Below are 17,856 nucleotides of genomic sequence, written 5' to 3' on the forward strand. Positions count from 1 at the left end.
TGGTTTAGATGCCCTTGCGGTTACTCAAGCTACATGTTAAGCGTGTAAGTCATCTGAGGACTCACATTACCTAACAAACAAAAAAAATTACATAAAAATACAATAAAATAAAATTTATAATCAATTTTAGTAATAATTAAACGAGCCTATATCCATCTTAACTCCGGATCTATCAAGCGTCCACAGAGATGAAATCTCTTAAGGTTCGAACATTTCCTCAATTTTTGCACTAAAAAAGAGGAATCAATTCTTTGAAGGTTCAATTTTTTTTTTTGAGGAAATATCCGAGCAGATCCACCTGAAGGGATCACTTCTTGCTGTCTTATTAGCAAAGCCTGATCCCAAGGGTGTCGAGGGAAATTGACTCTGTGACCTCTCATTAGCGAGGTGCTTTTAGCAACAGAAACTTGACCAATTGAGATAACTTCCGAGGCTTTTTTTCTTGTGGAAAATCTTGATAGATCATCTCTAAGGAATCACATCCCACCAACCAAACTAGCAAAGCTTAACATCCAAGGCATCAAGAAAAATTAACCCCAAAATCTCCCCCGATAAAATAATTTAACAACTAAAAAACTATTATACAATTAAATTACCTATCAACCCAATAAAATTAACAACTCTATTTATTATAAATAAACATATCATTATCCTTCTCCGTGTCATTATCCAATTGGATTAACCAATAAACCCCTTTAATCCCTCCGTAAAATAATTAAATAAATAAGATGAAAGAAAGTGAGGCACTTCACTCTTTAAGCTATGCAAACTATAACTCTGGACTCCGGCCGTGTCCAGTTTTTGTGGGTGTACAGCTTGTGAGGCTTAACGCCATTAATAGAGCTCGCTTTTTTCCGAAATCCGTATCAGATCACATGGAGGGAGGGAATACCGAAAATTTATTCGCGGGATTGCCCGCTCCTTCCTCTGTTTGCCAGTCCGATCAGACCCCGAAACTCAATACCAACCCAAATGGTAAGCCCCTCGCCATGCGTAAGCCGGTTGAAGTTCCGAAAGGAGCGCTTAAGCGGGACAAGCGGCCAGCCACACAGGAAGAAAACAACACAGAAGCTGGAGAGAAGGAGGGTAAGGCTTTCTTCTACTGATTTTTTAATTTATTTATATTTAATTTATTTTATATATATATATATATATTTAATTTTTTTTTAAAATTCATTGAATTTTTCAATTTTTACTCCTGTAAAATTGCATGTGTTTATGTGCTGCTTCTTTGGCATGGAGACAAAGGGATCAATTGGTTACATTTTTACTCTCATGTTAAAAATGTCAGTTGTTTTTTAAAAGCGTCCCTGTTAAATTTGTCTATTTATGGCATGGTGGCCATTTTCAGTTTTTTATGTTTTAATACATATTCTGCTAAATGAGTGTGTTTCTGAGCTGGTGTTTCTTTTGTTGACAATGTTAAATGACTATATTGGTAGGTTGGCATCTGGACCTTTTTTATGGCATTTTTTTTTTAAATTTTTTTCCAATTTTCTATGGCAACAAAATCCTTGCCCTCAGCTATCAGAGTCAGAGACATTGGCATCATCGGCCCCATCGTCTGATCTCCCTCTCCCTTCACAGGTTCTTGTGTTGCGTTATCCACCTTCCAGTGTTGGACAAACTCATACATATATATATATATATATAGGTTTCTTTCTTTGTATTATTTTTGTCATTTTCGAGCCGGCACTCCTACATTGTTTTCCATGTTCATAATAGTTGGATTCTTCAGTCCCATTAACCTACATTTGTTAGACATCAATAAAAGTTTCTTATCTTATCTATTGAATTTTTATGATTAACTATTGGCAAAACAATGGTTTCTTGCAAAAATGCACATTTTATTTTTCTATTATCATATTTTTCCTTTTTTCGTTTTACTGAAAAATGATGCTCAGATTAATCGGATCATTGACATTTGACAATATGATATAAACAACCCCCTAAACACGAAAGGATTGAGGGGAGGCACTCTGCAATAAAACAGACGACAGCCTGATGCTCAAAACCCTAAACCATCAGTCAGTGGGATCTAAATACGAGAACAATATTGGCCCTACGAAAAGCCATACAACAACAAAAAATAACCAAAATTGGCAGCAGAGTCTAAGGTTCATAATTTCAGAGTCATAATTCAAAATCAAGCCCCTTAAGGGCAGCAAACTGTACCTTTGCGGGGTGCATGAATTTTCAGATACCTTTTTTCTTTCAAATTATTGATATGGTGAAGATGAACATGAAATGCTCCTTAAATACATCGTAGGTGGAGCCCTCTGCATGAAATACAAGGTTGAAGAAAGGGATACATCAGATTAATTATTATTAATACATGAAATTAACAATATCCATAAACTACTGATCGGTGGATTAAATCATTGGACCAGCAACGAGCATGTGCTCTAACAGGAAAGTAAGGATGATAGTTGAAAACAGACTGACTGCCAATAATTGCGTCCTAGGATTTCTTGTGTAATTGCAACAATGGGTTACATAATAGGTACCTGCTTGTGTCACTGCACCAATCAATTGCATACTAAATCTGCTCTACTTGCACTCAAGTGAGATAACTAGAACGTATTATGCTACACCAGGCCTTCTTGGACTGTAGAAAATCCACGAAAATTCTGTTCTGCTTGAATGAACAAATCTGAACCTAACTTGTAACAACAAGACACATAATTTCTCTACCAATTTGCAGTGGAATGGAACAGAATTAAAAACACTTTACTATCATACAGTAGCACAGTATTTTCTAGAGAACCCAACTGGGAAAACCCGTTGCCAGCTGTATATTTTTTATTGACACAGTTGGGCAGATAGAATTAATTACAAGGCAAATTGTTTCACTTAGAGAACAAAGCTGTTCTCTCTTCTGACACTTAGCTGAAGCCTGAAATCTGCTCGCAACAACCCTGCCCTTAGCTCCTAAATCCTTGTGTTGGCCCTGGAAATTCCTCATATTTCCTAGCACATACCAGCAAGAATTTTCTTTGTCAAACACTGCATATAGGCCTCTCCTTCACACTCTTCCTAGCTCTGCTAGCTCACACACAAAACTCATGCTCTCTATTGTCTTGTCTCACCAACTCGTAATCACAAAACAATGAATCAATTCTGTGCCTTCGTCCTCCTTATAAGCTTTTTGAATAGAATTTCACACTGCTCTATGCTGATTCAATTACTTTAGCCCAATTCAATTAGTAATCTTTCAACCAATCATCAGCAGTAATTGAAGATAGAATAATAAATGAAATGACAAAGGAGACAATTAACACATCAACAAGAGACACTAGATTTTTGGTCAATGACTAGGGAAAAACCAACTATGGGGAAAACCCTTTGAAATTATTCTTCTATTAGATTGTCATAAAATGTTCAGCAAAGAGTACAATGAGCCAATACAAAATCATCCATCAAAATTATCCCAACAACATTCAAAAATATGTTCCTAGCATCAATATTTATCAGAGACAACTTTTATTGCCTACTGTCAACTACGGTTAAATGTCAAATTGTAACCCTAGATCCCAACCACATAGAGGAAGAGGTATGTGTGCAGTTGAGAGCTTCCAACCACTCGGATGAGCCTGCATGCTTGCGGTTGTAACCAAAATTTACTTGTGTCAAGCATGTGTTTGGAAACCAAAAACCCTAAAAACACGTGCGGGCTTTAGAACATCAATTTCAGACCTATACGAACCAATCTCCGCGACCTAGCCTCAAATCAGTGCGAACCAATCAATGAAGAAGAGAAGAAGAAGAAGATGCTTGGTGATGCCCAAATCAATTTGAGGTCACTTATATTTATAGACTTCCAAGGGTGTCTATTTTCCCGTTAAGGCCGACTTGTTCTTTTGTGCACATGTGGGCTTTTATTCAAAAATACACTTTCCCTTGTCCAAATTGAGTGCTTCAATAGTCAAAATTGGTCCTCTCGAAAAGAGGAATCTAGTCCCATGATTGGAATTTGTCACTGAGCTGCCAAATTAACATATTTATGGAAATCAAACTAGTGATTCATGAGTTCACTGAGTTTCACTGACTCATGCAACTCGTCTAGTCTCAATTTAGAACTTGAGACTCTTCGCATGTCAATTTCCAAAACTAACTTGCACTAGGAGACAATAAATTGAGCCTCCCACTCCAGCGCATAAATCAAACTGCTTCATGAACTCATCCTGATTTCTATAGGAACTTGTCCTAATTTTTAGAAACTCGTCCTAACTTTTAGGAATTCGTCCTAACTTATAGGAACTTATGCATGCTAAGGGGAACTGCTTCTTGGTCTCTTTGACTAAGGCACAAGTTAAAGGACCTTTCTTGCTCTAATATTTAACAGATTGAAACAATAATAATTCAAAACATCATGTTTTGAGTGGACATTGTCACAATAATAACTCGAAAAAAAGTAAAATATTGCTAAGAGTTAGTTCCTGAATGTCTAGGCATATTTGAAATTTAATGCAATGTAAAACAACAATGTGAGCATCAAAGTCACCTTGTTGGCACACATGTAGAGGCATCGTCACATTTTTATCATTATTTTATTGCTAGGTGATTGGGCTGCCCCCTATTCTTGGAGTTGGTTGAGCTTTGGTTAATTGGGTATGTATCTTATGGTGTTATTGTATGGATTGTTGACTTGTCATCACCTTGAAGACCATGTGATGGATTATTTTATGGTTATCTCAATGAGATGTCTTCCTTTTGGAGCCAAATGTGCCATATTGAACATGCATTCCTCAATGTTCATGTTATTTGATGAGATGGCCTAGTTTTTGGAGGCCACACATGTTATTTTAGTTGGTTACATTTCATATTTATTGAGATATTCTTGTGCAGCGCCCTCTCTTGGAGTGCTTTTGTTATGAAACCAGCTCAAGAAAAGATAGAAAAGATAGATCAACGCCTTAGAATTCAGCCTCTTCGAGGGGCAACCTCCTTTACATTACATAAATGAACAATTCTTGGATGATACAAATGACAAAACTTCCTTTCTATATATAGGAGTCTAAGGAGTCACAATATAATCCAGCCGACTTAACAATAATAATATAAAGCCACACAAATAACAATAGAGGGATTCTATGGGGCACAAAAATAACAATATAAATAAGGGGTATAACTACAATAATAATGGGGTAATCACTAGTATTATAGGGACCCAACATGCCCCTCTCCTTCAAAAAAGTGTTGCCCTCAACGCTTGAGTAGTTCTGGATACTTCTGCATAAAATTCTCATCCTCCCATGTGGAATCTTCAACAGATAAGTTCTTCCACTTGATAAGATACTCTGAAATTGATCGATTTCGTAGCTGTCGAGTTCTTGTTTCTGTGACTGCTTCCGGTTCCAATATAATTTTTCCTTCCTCGTCAAGTTCTGGCAATATTGTTTGAATTGGGAGCTTGTCACCTATAACCTTCTTTAAACATGAAACATGGAAAACTGGGTGCAATCGAGAAGCTGCAGGAAGCTCCAATTTGTATGCCATAGTACCAATCTTTTGCAACACCTTGTACGGACCATAATACTTTGGTGATAATTTATTATCCTTCTTAGCTTGCTTTAGGGACATTTGCTTATATGGTTGTAGCCGTAGGAATACCCAATCACCTACATCAAAACTTCTTTCACTGCGATGTTGATCTGCCTGTTGTTTCATTCTATTTTGTGCCAACACGAGGTTATCCTTTAAGAGTTGGAGGACTTGTTGTTGATGTTCGATGTGATGTTCCACTGCCTGAACCTTAGAATTTTCTCTTAAATATGATGTGATGGATGGTGGTTGATACCCATAAAGTGCCATAAATGGGGTCATTTTTGTTGCTGTATGGAAGGAAGTGTTATACCACCATTCAGCCAGAGGCAACCATTTGACCCATTGTGTTTGTTTATCAGATACAAAGCAACGAAGATATCCTTCCAAACATTTGTTTACTATCTCAGTTTGCCCATCAGATTGAGGATGATAAGATGAGCTATGAGCTAACTGAGTACCAAGACAAGAAAATAATTCTGTCCAAAAATTTCCAGTGAAAATGGGATCTCTGTCACTTACAATAATCTTTGGGTTTCCATGTAGCTTTTGAACTGTTTCCATAAATGCAGTAGAAACTGTACTGGCTTTAAATGGATGTGATAATGCACAAAAGTGTGCATACTTGGTAAGTCTGTCAACTACCACCATGATGACACTCTTTCCCTCAGACTTGGGTAAACCTGTGATAAAATCCATTGAAACCTCCTCCCAACGTTGGCTTGGAATGGATAAAGGTTGTAATAGACCCGGTGTCTTAATTGTTTCAACTTTATTTTGTTGGCAAACCAAACATTCCGCCACAAACTTTTGAATATCTGATTTAAGGCCATCCCAAAAAAATTCCTTCTTAACCCTGTGGTAAGTTTTTAAAAATCCTGAGTGCCCTCCTAAGGGAGAAGTGTGCAATTCCATAAGAATCTTTTGTTTTAGCTGGGAATTCTTACAGAGGTATAAGCGATCTTTGTACCATAACGAATCATTTTGCCAGCTAAATGTATCAGAAGTACTGGAATCTTGTTGTAGCTTTCGAATAAGTGCCCACACTTCTTTGTCATTCTTCCATTCCTCCCTTGCTTCGTTTATCCAATCTGGTTGGATAATAGAAATGGCACACAACAATGCTTCCACATCCTCATCCTTTCTTGAGAGTGCATCTGCCACCACATTTTGCTTCCCTTTTTTGTAGATGATTTCAAAGTCATAACCCAACATCTTTGTGACCCACTTTTGTTGCTCTTCAGAGGATAATCTTTGTTCTAAAAAGTATTTAAGGCTATCATGATCCGTTTTTACCTTGAAGTGTCTTCCCATTAGGTAGGGTCGCCATTTCTTAAGTGCATGGAGTATTGCCAACATTTCCTTCTCATAAATAGCTTTTCTTAAAAACTTTCCCTTGATTGGACGACTTTCAAAAGCAATGGGTCTTTCATCTTGCATTAGAACAGCACCAATTCCATTTCCTGAAGCATCACATTCCACAATAAAGGTTTTTGTGAAGTCCGGTGTAGCTAAGACCGGTGCTTGGCACATTGCCTCTTTAAGATGTTCAAAGGCCTTTGTTGCTTCTGGAGTCCATGAAAATGAATCTTTCTTCAATAATGTTGTTAGAGGTGCTGCTATTCTCCCATAATTCTTAACAAACTTGCGATAATACCCTGTCAACCCAAGAAATCCTCGCAGATGCTTTATGGATGTGGGAATTTTCCATTCCTTAATGGCTTTAATTTTGCTAGGGTCTACCTTAACTCCTTCATGAGATACAATATGACCCAAATATTCCACCTCCTGGACTCCAAAGAAACATTTGGATCTTTTTGCATATAATTGTTTCTCCTCCAATAGTTGTAGCACCCTGTCAACATGTTCAACATGATCCTTCCAAGACTTGCTGTAGATTAGTATATCATCAAAAAATACTAACACAAATTTTCTAAGGAATGGTTTGAAAATTGAATTCATCAAACCTTGAAATGTTGAAGGTGCATTGGTAAGGCCAAAAGGCATGACCAAAAATTCATAATGACCCTCATGAGTTCTAAATGTCGTTTTCGGAATGTCTTCAATCTTCATTCTGATTTGATGATATCTCGAACGAAGATCCAACTTGGTGAAGTAAATTGATCCATGCAATTCATCCAGTAATTCATCAATAACAGGAATGGGGAACTTATCTTTAATAGTGAGCTTGTTGAGCTCCCTATAATCTGGACACATGCGCCATGATCCATCCTTCTTGTGCACCAATACTACTGGAGCTGAGAAAGAACTTTGACTCGGTTGAATTATACCAGCCTCTAGCATTTCTGCAACCATACATTCAATTTCACTTTTTTGGACATAGGGATATCTGTACGGCCTGATGTTTGGAGGAACACTTCCTGGAATCAGATGAATAGCATGATCATGATCACGCATAGGTGGGAGACCTTTTGGAGTCTCAAATACCTTGGAATGATTGTCCAGGACTTTTTGGAGATCTGGAGAAATAGATGATTCCAATGTGGAAACATCTAGCGAACATAATTGTGCAATTACACCTCTTTGCTCCTTTTTTAGAAGCTTTGTCATGCCATTAGAGCTGATTATCTTTCCTGGTTTCCCTGCAATACCCCTTAATTCAACTTCCTTTCCTTCCGTAGAAAATTTGATGAAAAGTTCTTGAAAATTAAAAGCTATTGTACCCAAGGATTGTAGCCATTGGACTCCTAGTACAACATCAGCACCTCCCATTGGAATGGAAAGCATTGGGCTAGTCAATACATATTCTCCCATGGATAGCTTGATATTATGGCACTTTCCAGAGCAATTTATTGTTCCTCCATTTGCAATCATCACTTGACACTCTGGTGCTGGATATAGGAAGCAATTCAATTCTTTTGCTACCCTACAATGAATAAAATTGTGGGTGCTTCCTGAATCAATCAACACTATTACCTTTTTCTTCTTGATTTGTCCTTCTATCTTGATGGTTTGAGGAGTGGTAATTCCCGCCAATGCATTACAAGATATGGTCGGATTTATTTGTTCTTCATCTAGGCTTTGTTCTTGGAGTATATCTTCTTCTTTTGACCTTTCTTGCTCCTTTTCTTCTTCCTCTTCACAATCTATGTAGAATAATTTCTTCTCAGCACACTTATGACCTTTAGTGTATTTGCTATCACAACTGTAACAAAGCCCTTTTGCTCTTTTTTCTTCCAATTGTTGTGGTGTCAACCTTATAGGTTGTGGAAGACTAGGGGCAACAACACTTCCGTCTTTATAGTTGTGAGTGGTATGCTTCCTGGTTGCCATAATTTTGCTTTCCATTTTTCTTGCTAACCTGAATGCCTTCTCTAATGAATCAGGTTCCCAAAGGCGAACATCATGTTGGATATTATCCTTTAAAGACCCTATGAACACATCAATCCTATGCTCCTCTGGAATATCTTTTACCCTTATGTTCAATTTTTGGAACTCCTCAATGTGCTCCATTACTGAACCCTTTTGTTTGAGACTTATCAATTGGCTAAAAAAAGTGTTGCTTTTTGTATCTTCATAATGTGCTATCAATTCTTCCGTAAAAATTGCCCAAGTGATAAATTGTTTACGAGAGCAAAGCCATTGATACCATACAAACTGATTTGGTTCCAAATATACAGTTGCCATACGTACCTTTTGTGCGTTTTGCACATTATTGAGATCGAAGAATTGCTCCATCTGTAATATCCATGTGGCGGGATCCTTGCCATCAAACTTCCTCATATCGATTTTTGGAATATGGTGATTCTTCGATCCAACATTAGCGTCTATGGAATCATGATTAACATTTCTTTTGTTCTCATCATGAGTTTCTTTTACTACTTTTTCACCATTAGTGACCCTTTCTTGTAGCAACTTCTTCAATTCTTCCATGTCTGTCTTCAAATCTATCTTCAAATCTGCCATGTCTCTCTTCAAATCTGTCTTCGAATCATCCATCTTAGCTTCCATGCCCTTTATCTTAGATTCCACGCCACTTATCTTAGCTTCTGTTAGCTTTTGTGAGCGTGACATTTGTTGCACTTGTTCTTGTAATTTTGATATATCATGTAGCATTTCTTCCTCTTCTTCATGAGTCATGCTAGAGCTTTCAGGTTCCTTACTAGGTGTTTGCATTTTCTTTCCTTGGGGCATCAGTTACCGATAATAATGCTTTACTATGCCCTTTGAATTCCGTTAAACCAAGCTTACACAAAAATTAAAAAAAAAAACTACACACCTTTTTTCACTTTATAGAAGCCTGATATTGAATCTGATGTATCTCTGTAATTTCGGATCATCCAGTTCTGAAATTGCTACCTGTAGTAGCCTTCTGCGTCCTCTTTCCAATGCCACAAGTCTGAGCCAAATTGGATTCTCCAAGGAAGAGTTATGTGAAATCTCCCACAGTGACTTGCTTTTAGACTGGTTCAGTAGAGCGAACTTGTACGACGTACCACGAGTCACTGTTTCAACCTTTGAATCTGAAACACACACACAAGAAACTATAGTCCGTCATCTTTCTGTACCTTCTTACGAAATTTCAATCCGATCCCCAGAGAGAAAGTTATGACGATTTTCCCCAGGTCACCTGTTTTGAATGTAATTCAGGAGTCTGCAAAAAGACCAACTTCCTCAGATCATATCTCCGCAAATATCGCGCGAAAAGCTCTGAAATTTAGACCCAAGGTTCAGCGTGATTTCTTCTCAAATGGGTTTTTTTTGCGACTTCTGAAACGTCACAGAAAAAAAGTTATAGCGAAAATGCCACGATGACCTGTTTGGAGCAGCGAAACCCTAGAATCCAAAGCTCTGATACCAAATGTTATGAAACCAGCTCAAGAAAAGATAGAAAAGATAGATCAACGCCTTAGAATTCGGCTTCTTCGAGGGGGCAACCTCCTTTACATTACATAAATGAACAATTCTTGGATGATACAAATGACAAAACCTCCTTTCTATATATAGGAGTCTAAGGAGTCACAATATAATCCAGCCGACCTAACAATAATAATATAAAGCCACAAAAATAACAATAGAGGGATTCTATGGGGCACAGAAATAACAATATGGGGGTAATAGGGGCACAACAATATAAATAAGGAGTATAACTACAATAATAATGGGGTAATCACTAGTATTATAGGGACCCAACAGCTTTACAAAGGTCATTAGATTTTTACATTGTCTTCTTGCTTATCTTAGATGGCATGCGTGAGAGGGGACTTTGGGTGATGTGTGCTAGCTTATTAACAAATATTTATTTTGATAGAGTGCCCTGATTGTTGTCATATCAATGCCATTAGATGCATAGTTGTTGTGGCATTTTTGAAAAGTCATTATAACAAAATATTGGATAAAATTTAAGTGGTTACAATAGTTTGAAATTTGTCGTTTTAAAAACTTTCACCACATTTTGGCCACATGTGCCACATGGAGAAACACACCCTTGATAATTATTCACCTGCTTTCTTGGTTGTTGCACATATGGAAGCTAATCTCATTTTCAACCAACCACCCACTCATGTAGAGGATGCATCCCACCTTGAGTTATTTTCGAAGGGTGTTGGATAGCCAACTCCATTATTTTGTTATTGTTGACTTGTCTCATTGAGTTGGTTACATGAGAGCATTATGTATTGTTTTCTTTGGATATTTTATTGTTTCTTATTGGAGAAGAATGTGGATCTCAACAATCCATTGCTAATTTTAGTGAGTTTTTTTTTTCTTTACCCCGTGGAAAAATCGTAATTTTATTCATATTGAGCAAAATTACATGTTATAGCTGCTAAAATAGCATATGCTTTATAAGCTTGTCTTGATACACAGGATCAAAAACAATAAACTAAAAACTATCTATTCTTTCCTACCTTTCTTTTTTTCCACTTTCCACCAACCACTAGTGTTGGGAGTGGATGTTACAATAGACATTTGAGCCTCTTTGGTAGTAGATGGGGTTTCTTTGTCAGAATCTGAGCTTTCTGTTGAGTGTGATCGCTTGCTGCCACCGATTTCTTTCCCTGGAATGGGTTGCTCACTTTGCTGTTATGGAATGGATGTCCTTGGAACTAAAGTGGAGCAGTTCTGGTTCTCATCATTTTGTGAGCTGAACTGGGTGCTCTGTGCATTGAAGACTGTGATATTTCTGGGGTGTTCTGCTTCTTGGAATGTGGTGTTTGTGGTAGTTTCTGTGTATTCTTCCTCTTCTATATCATTTGCCGGAGTGGCTGAAAACTGCCATCCTTTCGGCTTTGGTGGTTGTCTTTTTTTCCTGTCTTTTTTGTTTTGTGGGCAAGCACTTTGTAGATGACTAGTTTGATGACAAATACGACATTTGAAGGTCGTGTTCTCATAATCAAGAGGCTGGGACCATTGCTTTTCATTGTGGAGTAAGAGAATGCGATCTGGTAAGCCTTGACTGAGATCAACCTCCACACAGATTCTGGCAAAAGTGTAGATATCCTTGGTAAGACGCTCGCTGTCCACTTTTAAGAATTTCCCAAGGGCATTGCCAATGCCTGCTAATACTTTGATGTGCCAAAAATGCAGAGGTAGGTTATATAATTTTACCCACACATGCATTTTGGAAAACACCATGGTATTTGCATCAAATTCTGGAAACCATGATGTCAAGAACAGACCAACATTACCCCAGAACCATGGTCCTTCATTTAATGCATATTCCTTGTCTTTGACTGTATAGAATTTGACAATGAAAAAACCTTTTGAGCATAGGTGTATATCACAATTTTTTGTCCATATGGAGTAAATCCATTGGCTCGGGGCTTCCGGTTTGGGCCAAAAACCATTAATTTAAATAAATAATCATCATGTATCTCATTTACCTCAGGTATAGCAATTGTTAAAGCAGGGTTCTGAGTTGTCTGCTCGATGATGTAGGCACCAGGAGTCGTGGCTTGCTGTTCTGATAGTATTTGAGTCCCCATCTTCCCTTTTACTGCATCTTTGAAAGAAGCAGATCCTTTGGAGCTTGTACCAGGGCAACCTCCATGGAGTCTTGTGTTGAGGAAGATAGTTGAGTCACAGCCTATGTCGTATTCCTTTAGCTTGTATTCCCCCCCATAATACTTTTCCTGCGTGGATCAGGAGTTGTTTGCAAGATGGAATACCCATCCTTTCTTGTATCCTCTGTTTAAGGATTTTTATCTCCTCCCAGCTCCCTATCTTAATGCATACTGTATTCCCTTCCATAGATCTGATAAAGAGAGTAATTTGTATTCCTTCGAGTGTTTCTGATGTGGGTGCTTCAAGATCCAGAGGTGGGTTGGTCACCGCTTCGTGGCGATCATGTTCAATCGTTAGTGCTTGCTGTAGATCTGGGACATTTGAGTTTGCAGACTCGCGTACCCACCAACAATCGCCATATGCAGGCCCAAGGTAATCCATAACCTGTGGCCTTATACGACGCTCTGCCCTCAAACAATATATCGAGGCTGCCTCTGCTCCTTTGATGCCGCAGATCTTCATCTTAGCGCCCCATTCTTCATGCTGTGGAAAACCCCAATCCTCAGGCTGAGGAAAAACCCGAAATCGTGGAGCATTAGTCAGAACTGTCCTCCTCGAGTCTAGATCCGCTGCGAGGGTCTCTGATTTGGGAGTATCAGTCCAAACAATAAACCCAATTATAGTATTACGCTCCAGATCTGGGATATTGTAGCTTATCCCCACTAAAGGAGGTAGATCTGTTCCCAGGGAGGTCCAATCGGTCTTCATAAGACAGGGGTCGGTGTCTATGCATCCCTTGCTTTGTAAGTTAAGATCCGCAAAAGCCCTCTCCGTCGCCTCCTCAAGCTCCACTTCGCACTGGGTTTCCATTTTCTCAGTCCAAACCTCTGTTACGCATTTTCTCTGCACCATCTTCATCCATTTGTTAGGTGTTTCAGAAAACCCTGATTTGTATTTTATCTCCAGATCCAAGGATTTGCAGAGGGTAAGCCCAAATCTAGGAAAAACTTCCAGATCTGACCAAAACGACGATTGATCTGTGTTCTGGGTAAACCAATTTGATAAGATCTGGCCCTCTTCATGGACACAAATTAGATCCAAGGAAAGTGCGATCGTCCTTTGCCAATGGAAACAACTTTCTGCGTTTAAGAGATCTTGGCGTTTTCAGGAGAGTTGCTGTTTGACATAGGGTGTGGTTCCCTCCTCCAGTTCGCTGTGGAGACTACGAGCTCCCTCCCTACATCCTTCCTTGTGACCCAGATCACTGGGAGGAGGAATCGCTCCGGCGCATACAACATATTCAGAAACCCTCGCCATTGCAGACTTCCAGGATATTCAAATAATTTATGTTTTCTATTTAAATATTTTTAACCTGTCTATTTTTTTTTTAAGTGAGGAGTTATTGAGAAGGATATTTTATTACTATTCCTTGGAGAAATAATGGATCTAGGAAAATAAATACTTATGTATTGTTGAGGTGATAGAGCTAAAGTATATATAAGGGTTTTCTCTATCCATTTGATGTATCGTTGGATTTGGGGAGGCCTCCCCTATTGAAATTTTGTTCAAGATTTTGAAGGTAATGCATGTTAGTTTTTGTTTGGGGTAGTAGCGGGCAAATGTTCTAGTCTCTATTGTGTCTAAGAGGCTAAGGAACATGAGATCTCCAAAATCCAAAAAAGGTTTCATGAAAAAAACTTGGAGACACCTCAATTAAATTAATTAGCCATAATTAAAATATTTCCCAAGTCTACTTAGGAAAAGTGGTTCAAATAGAGTGAATTAATTGAGGAAGTTTGATTTTGCTCTAGATACTTTCAAAAAAGTTAATTGGCGAAGTAAAGATGATGTTAGCCATCGATTGAGAGGTGATCGTGGCCATTGAGTCTCCAACAAGAGATTATAAGAGCAAGTTGAAGGGTTTGGAGAAGACACATTGAGACAACAAGTGAGTCACGCAGTTCGACTTACCCAGTCGTAGGTATTCAGCAAGGGCACAGTTGAAGCTAGGGAAGCATCAGAAGCAGTGTATCAACAAAGATTTGGGAGTAGGTGTCCGGAGGAGATTTCCTTAGTGTTTTCCAATTTTCGGGAGACAAGAAGAGGATGCCAAATTACTTGCAGAGGAGGCCATATTCAGCTAGTGCGAGTAGCCAGTTGACAATGCGAGTGGTAGAGGAGCTCATTCAGTGAGCTAGAGGCCAAATCTATCATCTGGATGTAGAGTAAGTGGGCCTAGAGCAACCCAGGAGCCAAGTCGACTTGCAGGGGGGAGATTCCGTGGCTGAATGAATTTTTTGGGAAGAATTAGTGCACATTTTCCAGAGGTAGTGCGAATAGCCTGAAAGAGCGCGAGTTGCCGGGATAGGGCCAGATCGATTTGCAAAGGGAGACAATGAGTCTCCAGATTATTTTTGTAGTGGAGATCAGTATTTGTCATACGTTTGCTAGTAAACGACAACTAATTGTAATTTCCCCCAAATTGCTGAATAATAATAAAACCCTCGTCCGCTGCACTGGTTTTCCCTTCAGGGTTTTTCCAGGGACAATTGTCCAAAAATAACGATGTCATATTTTATGTGTGTGTGCATATTTTCTTAGTTCTGTATTTTATATTCTTTAGTATATTTTATTTGTGAAGATTGCAGTAGTGATTTAATCAAGTTTCTAAATTCAGGCTTCTGTGATCCATAATGAATTAAGAAAAGTCTTTCAGTAGAAATCACATAAGAGAAATTTCTGCCCAAAATTTTGCTTATGTGATTTTTACCAAAAGACTTTTCTTCATTAATCAAGTTTACTTGGGAGTGGGAGCGGGAGCGACATTTTCAGAAGCTCCGGGTTCGAGAGCGAATCAAGGAGTGAATTTTTATATAATATATATATTTTTTATATTTTGATGCATATATGTCAACAAAAGCATGTAGAATGATGAATTAGATATAAAAAGCATAAAAACATAGATTGAACCATATAACAACAATCATCTAGAAGTTATAATCTTCATCAACCACGTCCATAAGTTAGTCTCATGATTCATTAATCTCAAAGTTTCAAGCTTTCAAAATTCAATATATAACATTTATCATCATTGATCACCAAAGTTGTACTTGTCAGCTAAGTGTAACCATTACAACAAAGAATATCTAACATGAAATGAAATGTTATAAAATGAAATGAAATGAAACAACTTTCAACTTTCACGAAGCATCATATTCATAATTCATTACCAATGAGTTATAATTGCCAACTTCAAAATTTCATACTTAAATTGTCATATATTGTTTACAAAAATATCATAATAAATATGAAAGAGTCAACAATTATAAAAACTACAAAATGCAAGTAAATCTATTATCTATTGCTAATTCTTGGGTCTCTTGCCATGAGAACTGTCTAATTTCTGAGTAGGAGGCAGACCTGCGGGTAATGTAGAACTCCGGGAAGAGATAAGGAGACTGTACTTTCGGTTAAAAGCCATGGAAGTAGGGAGACAACGGGATTCTGAAGGTGGAGATGTTAGTGAGGTCGAAGAGGAACTTGAAGAAGAGGGAGTAGCACCTCTTGAAGAAGCTGCTGAGATTAAGTTGTTGAGAGCAGTGTTGGGCTCAAGTTCAAGGCCAAAGCCTGAAATCTCTATTTACGATGGCAGTTTGAAATATGAGAATCTAATAGATTGGATCAATGAGATGGACAAGTATTTTGAGTACGAGGAAATTAACGAGGATAAGAGATTCAAGTTTGCTGTGACAAGGTTGAAAGGCCATGCTGCACTATGGTGGGACAATGTACATGCTGAAAGAAGGAAGAAGGGCAAACCATTGATCAAGAGCTGGAATATAATGGTGGCAAAGATGAAGAGTAAGTTCTTGCTAAAGGATTACCAGCTAACTCTTTACAAACAAATGCAAAATCTTAAACAAAAGATGATGATAGTGAGGGACTACATCGAAGAGTTTTACAAGGTAAATTTGAGAGCAGACTATGTAGAAGATACCCCGGAGAAGACAACAAGGTATATCAATGGTTTGAGGTTAGATATCCAAGATGAAATCAACATACTTTCTCCAAGGACAATAGAGGAAGGCAAAAGGAAAGATAGCTAGGAAGCAAAGCTTTGGCAGAGGACGTGGTTTTTCCAAAGGGAAAGGACAGACAAATGGAAGAGGAAAGTTTCCTGTGCAAAAGAATGATGAAGGCAACTCAAATCAGCAAGGGCAGTCAGAGAAAGAAGGTGGCAGCAGAGGAGGAAGACCTTACCAGAGAGGTAGAGGTAGAGGAAGAGGCAGAGAGACTGTCTACCGATGTTACAGATGTAACAAATTGGGTCACCGATCTTTTGAATGTCCTGAGAATGACAATACAGGACAATGAGGTGCATACATAGCTCAAACCGAAGTAGTAGAGGCACAAGTACCTGAGGTAGAGAATGTGCTAGAGACTAGAGAGGTGTTGATGATGCATAAAGTCCTGTTAAAACCAACAAAGGAGACTGCTGAACCAGTGCAAAGGAAATCCTTATTCAAGACAATGTGTAAGGCAAAAGGCAAATGCTGCAAATTGGTGATTGATAGCGGGAGTACGAACAATCTAGTCCCCGAAGAAATGGTGGAAAAATTGGGATTGAAAAAGATTAAGCACCCACACCTTATAAGGTATCGGGGTTGCAAAAAGGACACTAATTATTGGTGCATGAACAAAGTGAAGTTGAGTTTCAGATAGGTAGGTATAAAGACAAGGTTCTCTGTGACATAATGCCAATGGATGCTTATCACATTCTTTTGGGTCGCCCATGGCAGTTTGATAGGATTGTGACACATGATGGAGAGAGCAATTGTTATAAGTTCGAAAAGGATGGCATCAAGCACACTCTTGTACCATTGAAAGATGAATGTACAACTGAAACAAGCAGCCCAAAAACACTACTGCTTAGTGGAAAGGAATTTCTACAACAAATGGAAGAAGAAGAGGTAAGCTATGCAGCGGTTTGCAAGCCAAAGGTAGTACTTCTGTACATTGAAATTGCAGATTTACCTATTGAAGTTCAGGAGTTGTTGCATGAGTTTCATGATATTGTAGTTGATGAATTGCCAAATGAGTTACCACCCAAAAGAAGCATCAACCATCACATAGACTTTATACCGGGAGCAAGTCTTCCGAACAAGGCTGCTGTAACACCCTGCCCTTGTGTACTACATTATTGTAAACCTAAGCTAAGTGAAAGCTAGGTGTGATATCCTCCTTTGTGTGTTAAATGTTGTAAACCTAAGCCGAGGAAAGCTAGGTTTGATACCTTCCTTAGTGGGTTAAACTATTCTACACCTAAGCTGAGAAAAGCTAGGTGAT

The 17,856-nt window shown here is 38.4% G+C and overlaps 1 protein-coding gene across 1 annotated transcript in view; it reads left to right on the forward strand.

Annotated features, from left to right (window-relative positions):
• The first annotated feature begins 696 nt into the window (after positions 1-696).
• Positions 697-17,856, forward strand: part of LOC149147024 (nucleolar/coiled-body phosphoprotein) — a 56,908-nt gene continuing 39,748 nt past the window's right edge. Inside the window, exon 1 of the mRNA XM_089439202.1 lies at positions 697-1,086. Coding sequence (XP_089295328.1) covers positions 729-1,086 — 358 coding nt within the window. The 5' untranslated portion in view covers positions 697-728. The remainder of the gene's footprint in view (positions 1,087-17,856) is intronic.

Source organism: Pinus tabuliformis, chromosome 9, assembly GCF_031772625.1.
Source record: "Pinus tabuliformis cultivar Carrire ecotype Pingquan chromosome 9, CPIR1, whole genome shotgun sequence".
NCBI classification, from domain to species: Eukaryota; Viridiplantae; Streptophyta; class Pinopsida; order Pinales; family Pinaceae; genus Pinus; species Pinus tabuliformis.